Source organism: Corvus brachyrhynchos, unplaced genomic scaffold (genome assembly GCF_000691975.1).
Source record: "Corvus brachyrhynchos isolate BGI_N302 unplaced genomic scaffold, ASM69197v1 scaffold69, whole genome shotgun sequence".
NCBI classification, from domain to species: domain Eukaryota; kingdom Metazoa; phylum Chordata; class Aves; order Passeriformes; family Corvidae; genus Corvus; species Corvus brachyrhynchos.
The window spans coordinates 6130383-6137162 of NW_008240228.1; the positions used below are offsets into that span (position 1 = coordinate 6130383).

The 6780-nt window shown below is 41.9% G+C and overlaps 1 protein-coding gene across 1 annotated transcript in view; it reads right to left on the reverse strand.

Annotated features, from left to right (window-relative positions):
- Window positions 1-4081: 4081 nt before the first annotated feature.
- CFAP36 (cilia and flagella associated protein 36) overlaps window positions 4082-6780 on the reverse strand; it is a gene marked incomplete at its 5' end in the record, with an annotated part of 7297 nt that continues 4598 nt past the window's right edge. Inside the window, 3 exons of the mRNA XM_008642068.2 lie at window positions 4082-5270; window positions 5957-6112; window positions 6525-6694. Of these exons, the coding sequence (XP_008640290.2) occupies window positions 5184-5270; window positions 5957-6112; window positions 6525-6694 (413 nt within the window). The remainder of the gene's footprint in view (window positions 5271-5956; window positions 6113-6524; window positions 6695-6780) is intronic.

Consider the following 6780-nt stretch of genomic DNA (forward strand, 5'->3'; position numbering starts at 1 on the left):
TGTGTTTCAGTGTCATTTGAATAGGGAGTGACCAGGTACTGAGCTGCTTGTCTGAAAGTTCTATAAATCCCATTGTAAGATTGGAAATCCCTTCACTTACTGATGATTTATTCTAAAGCATCTTTCTGTTCTTGCCTGTGTAAGTGGTTCAGGTATGGGGAAAAAGAAGTATATTTAAATATATGCTGTGTAAGGCAGTGCTCATAAAATAGTTCCAAAGAAAGGTGATGTCCCTTACGACAGAACAAGTGATTTAATACATGTCTTCTACAGGCATATATGGTAAGGGAATAGAGATTAATATGCAGTGCAGACCTGTTTCAGAAACAATTCTTTTCTTGGTTTTATCTCAAACAGGACACACTGATTGTTTGGTCAGAAGCAGAGAACTATGATTTAGCACTGAGCTTTTAAGAAAAAGCTGCCTGTGATGAAACTGGGGAAAAAATCTGCCAGGTACAGGTAACATGAAACATCCCATTTTTATTCCAGGTATTTTAATGTCTTCTGTGACTTGATATATTTGTGCATCCTTTTTAAGCCTGCTTGTAAAGTAAGCGAGTATTTGTTGTTTTCTGTGGCTTTTCTATGCAAGATCTTAAACTGCCCCTGCTTAGAGCACCAGTTGTTGTTTTCATGATTAAATGTCAGGCTTTTGAAAAATCACTTTAATGGTGGGACTCAGGTGGTTGGTGTTCTGGGGCAGTTTGTGTGATTGTGTTTATTAAAAAGGGACTGCTGGAGCTCAATGTTTTAATTGTCCTTCTCTCAGCTGGCCTCAGGAAGTGGCTTGTTGGAGTGCAGTGGAAAAGCAAATGTGCTGAAGGCAAAAGGAGCTGGAGGTGTCAGGGAGAGACAAAGAGGTGGCAGCGCTGTGTGAGCCCCCAACTGTCAGAGCAGATCTCAGTGACTCTCATGTTTTAGGGCTATTTTCATCTTTGTTGTTTTATTATGAAGCAGTTTAGATTTTACACTTGCAAAGCTGGGAGCAGCAAGGCAGTGGAGCTGCACCTGTGTGTCCTTAAAAGAAGCAGCACTTTCCCGTGGGAATCATCACAACCTTCCCAGACTGTGACACGGCCCAGTGTAAAGCTGCGAAGTAAAGAACCAGAGAGCTCTGATTTCCAGCAGCTCCCTAGGGACAAACTGGGCAACTGAGATGTGTTGGTAATCTTTGCATGCACTAGGGTTTAACATCTGCTCAGGCAGTTCTGAAGTCCTGTTGCTGGAAGGAACCAATCCTAATAACCAGTCAGGAAGGAATAATACCATTTTCTAGGAAGGTCCATAGCAGCCAGCACACAAACTCTGCCACAGAATGTAGCTGTTTCCTCCTTTCACAGAGTCTTCTGACCCAAATACACCTGTAATTACTTTTTCCTATGCAAAAGGTTTTCAAGGAATTCTGTGCCTTTTCCCTCCTGTTACCTCAGAACAGAGATGAAGTTTTCAAAACGTTGGCAAAGCTGGGAATTCTTCCAGCCCTTGAAATTGTAATGGTGAGTGAAACTTAAAGCTGATTTTAACCCAAGTAGAAGAGCCACAGCCATTGAAGCAGTTTTGGCTCTGCTGAGCCCTCTGTGTCAGTTTTGCTGTGCTGGGAGTGGGAGTTGATTGGAGCATTCCCAATGCAGAGGCTGCCCCTGGCTCTGCAGTGCTCTGGGCATTTTTACTCCCTCTGTGTGAGCCTGTGGGCAGCACAGTCCTTGGGACAAGGGGTGTAAAAACTGGCAGCTGGATTGTTGTTGTGGTTGTTGCTGGCCCAGGGCCAGAGAAGTATTTTTAGATAATCTTGAACTGTTGGCTGGTTCCTCCCAAAAGATCCCGTAATCCTGTCATTAGCAGATTAATCTGTCCTAATCAGCAGTGGGAAAATGGAATGTCTTTCACTCCTGTGGTTGAAGCAGCTGTTGCTGCCCGACCATTGCACTCCCTGTTTGAGTGCTGTTGTTCCTCAGAAACATGAAATTCCAGGGAATTTCTGTGCTGCAGTAATAACCTGTGGACTGACCAAGGGACACGGACTGCAAGGAAAACATTAAGGTCCTGTAGATGTTCAGTGATTAGATCAGCCTTAATCCTATTATTCTGTTCCAGGACTAGCCCAGTCCAAACGTGTCCTGTTGTGTTACTCTGTCAGGCTGAGAAGTTGTTCTTTTCTCAGAGAAAATCACATCCATAAGGAAGTTACTCATTCCTGTTGCATGCAAATGAGCACAGAAAGTTGTGTACAAGGTCATGTGTCCACTTGGTCGTTTGGTACAAAATGAGTAAATTGTGGATAACAGGTACAGAAGATCAGTGTCTCAATGTTGCTCTTCTGTTGTTTTTCTGTAACCTTATTACTGTGGTTCTCATAGAAACTTTGTAATTAAATGTTCCCCAAACTTTTAACTCCATTTCTTTGCAGCTTTACTTGATAATAAACACCAAACTTGACTTATTCTGAAAAAGGAATCTCTTATTTATTAGGGAATGGATCATCTGCAGGTTAGATCTGCTGCCAGCCACAGCTATATTGTCAAATCTAGACAACCTTTGTCTGTTCATGGTCCAAGAATTTGTGATGTAAAAGGTCCAGCAGAGTGATCGTGGGAGTAAAAGTGGTTTGAAGTTTGTTGAATGTACCAGTCTTAGGGCAGCCAGGAAACAAACCAGCCAAATAAAATTTCTCTTTTCTATTTCATTTTAACGTTTGTTTTTTAAAAAATATATAAACATAGGGAATTCATACTCTTGTAGCTAATTGGTTTGTGTTTTGAGTAGTTTTGGGGTTTTTTTGCAGGATGCTTCTCATCACTGAGCTGATGCTGCTATCCTGACCCTGAATTTGGAGGACCTGATCAGTTAATGGATGTACTGTGCTCAATCCAGGGAATCTGCTGGCCACAGCTGATGTAAGAAAATACAAAGTCTACATTCTTGGAAGGCTGTTTCTTCTGTTACTTCTCCTGTTATTTACAACACATATGTGTGTGCCAGTGTTGAATGAAGTGATTTTTCCTCTTAGGAGTCACAAATATTTACATTCCTGGATTTCTTTTACATTTCCTGTGTTCCTGTTCTCACGGTACCACTTCTGGCCAGTGCTTCAGAAAACACATGTGAAAAAGGTAAGGATGATTTTTATTTCTTTTCCCCCTTTCAGGCCTGTGGTGTTGGGCAGTGACTTGGCAGTGCTGGTCCTGGGGATCAGCCTGTGATGCCTGCTGGGAATGTGCCTGTGGAAAAGTGCTATTGAAGAGTCCTGGGGCTGAGAAGAGGCTAAGCAGAGTACTGGTCTTGATGAATTCAAAACACACCTTTCTGGCCTTGTGTGAGTATGGAGCTGTTGTGATTTCCTTCTTCCAGGCTTGGTGTGCACTGTGTGGAAGGTGTTCCAGTGTACACTTGAACTTGGAATTCGTGTTAATGAGTGTGAATGAGATTTTAATGCTCTGGGTTTGGGGGTGCATCTTCCTCTGGGTAACAGCAGGTGTTTCAGTTCTTTCCATGAGAAGCAGATTGGAGCCCTTGCTCCAGTTCTTGAGTTTATTCTTCATACACATGGCTCTTCACTTTATGAGGATAATTGGCCTGAAAGATGAATTTTATTACCATTACACCATCCCAAAGAGGGAAACCTCTTTGAACCAGTTATCAGTGTTCTGTTGGATAACGGCACCTGGTACAACCTGCTCAACTCAGCTGTGTGAATTCATCAGTGGTGAGTTGAGCTCCAGCTCTGACACATCCGCGGCATCTCAGGTCCAAAGGCAAAATGCAGCTCTCCAAGATTGCAACATCCTGGTTAAAGAAGTCACAAACAGCACTGGGACACTGCTGAGTCCATTGTCTGTTTCTGTAGGAAGCCTTATAAATATTTCTCGATCTCATCTCTTTTATTAAGGATAAATCAGATTGCTTCACATTTGTTCTTTACAACAGTGTTTTGCCTCTGAATGAGGAATCAGTTACTTTCCAAAGTGAACTCAAAAGCTTTCTGAACTTCTGCCTGTGCCCATTTGAGGCTGAAATGCTGCTTTGTTCTTCTGCAGGAAGATATTAAGTCCCTTATTGCACACATAGTTGAAAACTTCTATAATGCACTTGAATCTATTGAATATGTTCAGACGTTCAAGGGACTGAAGACAAAATATGAGCAAGAAAAGGACCGACAAAGCCAGAAGCTGAACAGGTAGGCCCCGGTTTCTGTGCTCCGAGCCTGCCCGTGGCTGCCACTCTGCAGGGCTGCTCCTTGCTTTTCTCTTTCCCAGAGGACAGCAGTATTCTAGTTCCCCCTGCACTTGTTTTACACTGTAAAGATGTTTTAATCTATTAATGCTGAGCTGTAAAACTCAGGAATTAAATGACTCTGTAAGTGTAGTAACATGTATTGTTTATAATTGTTGTTTTAATAAAAATTCCATGAAACTTGAAGGGGTGGGTTTGTCTATTTTGTTGTGAGTTGCTGTGGCATGCCATGGGCAAAGGGTGACCACTCCTGGCTTCTTTTTGAGTCTGTGAAAGCCAAACGAGTAAAGGACTTTAAAAGATTTCTGCTACTCTGGCAGTGAATTGCTGGCAACAGCCTCAGCTTTCAAACTCAAGCAACTCCTTTTACTTAAAAGTTGCATTTATTGCAAACTGGGACCTGGGAAACTGTCCCAAAAGCCTGTAAAATGCTGTAACCTGGAGTTAATTTGTGGATGTCTTGGCTCCCGAGGTCCATTGGCTTTCTCAAAAATGAGGTGGTCAAGGGTGCACTTCCTTGTGAAGTCAGACTTTATTACACTGCGCTGCTGGAAAAGCCATTTGTTTATAAGGGGCTAAGGAAAGGAACCAAGTTCTGCACTGTTAAAATGGGGAAGTTAAAACGTTGAGCCCAGAGCTGTTGCCACAGGAATTCCTTTCCCAGCTCTCCATCTCTGCCTCTGCTCTGCGGGCTCAGGGCTGGAGCAGGGCTGTGCTCTGCAGGGATGGCACGGCCTCGCTGCGGGACAAAGTCGGGGAGTTTCCAGCACTCTGGAAAAGGAGTGTTCATGGTGTGTTTCAGTGTCATTTGAATAGGGAGTGACCAGGTACTGAGCTGCTTGTCTGAAAGTTCTATAAATCCCACTGTAAGATTGGAAATCCCTTCACTTACTGACACTTTATTCTAAAACATCCTTCTGTTCTTGGGGTCAGCAATGAGCCTCTTAAAACTACCGCTTATTAATTACTTCTTCTTTTAGCTTTTCTGCAAGCATCTTCCTCTTCTGGAGCAGCCTTTGCTTCTCTTCTGACATTTCCTAAAAACAGAGTGAAAACAACACTGCAATGAGCAGCTTCCCTGGCAGGTACCAGCCTCCACCACGGACCCTGCCCTCTCCCAATGCCCTGATCCTTGTTTTGGGAGCCCCAGCCTCAGTTTCAGCTCCTACTGAGCAATTGTCCTGAAGGCTCCCCAGTCACCAGAATTTGGGGCACCTTCTGAGCATAATACTCAGCAACTCTGAAAAATATGTGAGGCAATAGAAAGTCTTTGGGATTAAGTACATGCCCTTAAGTACTTGCTTTGTAAAGGAGAGTAATGATTTTTGGATTTGAAATAGAACAATCACTATATTGTTTCGTAATGTAAGAGGGTTTCAAGGTCTTCTAGTATTTTCCTTTTTTGAGAGAGTTTTCAAGCATTTGCAGAAGTAAAAGAAAATCCCTGAGATTTAAGGAGCCCAAACAGTAGGTCACAGACTAAGAGCAAACTGGCATTTTATCCATTCATAAACTGAAGTTAGTCATGAGCATTTGATGATGCTGAAGCAAACCAATGCCAACTCCATCACTGAAACTTCCAGTGCAAAAAAAAACTTTCTGCAAAAGCAGTAACTTGGAAATACTTCCCTCCCCTTGTTGTTTTTAACCCATTCCCACTATTCAGCAGCAGCATGGACACCTGCACTGAAACCACCCAAGGGTTTATATGAAAGTCCTTCACCTCTTTGGGAGGTGATTCCTCCTCTTTCTGGTCAGTGTTTGGTGGTGGTGGTAGATTATTTTTTGACTCTTTCTTCGTAGCCAGCAGCAGGTCTCGTTTTTTCTTTAGGTAATCCTCACGTTGTTTCAGCTGCTGCTTTTCAGTTTCTGATAAATTCTGGAGAAAAAAATTAAAATTTCAATTTTTTTTTTTGTATCAATGTCCTGTGTGAGAAAAGCACATTTACATCCTATCTGCCTCCAAAATTACCAGGTGAAAACAAATCCGAGTTGAGGCTTCAAGTCAGAGCTGTCTCCTAAGAAACTACCAAAGGACTGAATGCTGAATTCTACTCTGAAACCAGAAATCATGAGCTGAACTTTTGCTAATTAAACTCTGAATAACATGAAAAAAAGTTTACATGTTGGTTTAAAAAAAAACCCCAAAATAACCCAAACCCACCTGATTACAATAACAGAAAATCTGTATTTCAATATAATACTATTTTATATATATATTCTACATGTAATCTCTCTTTTTGCATTCTAGTTCTATATTTGGCTTTTTTTCTTATTTGTTTTTAACTTACAGGTCCTTTCACCCCAGCTTTTTGCACTGTGTTCTCTGAACCTTTCCCAGCAGACCTTTTCTTAGTGTCTTCTTTCCCCTTGGTACAAGAGGGCTGAGGTAAGTTATCAGTTCCTTTTTGTACTGGGCAAACTGGTTTTGGGTCTTCTTTTGTAGATTTATGAGATCCCTCTAATTTGACACAGAAAACAATTAGAATAGAAAGAAAGAATAGAAATCCATCAGATAAAAATAGTAAAACAGAAGTTGAAATCTCA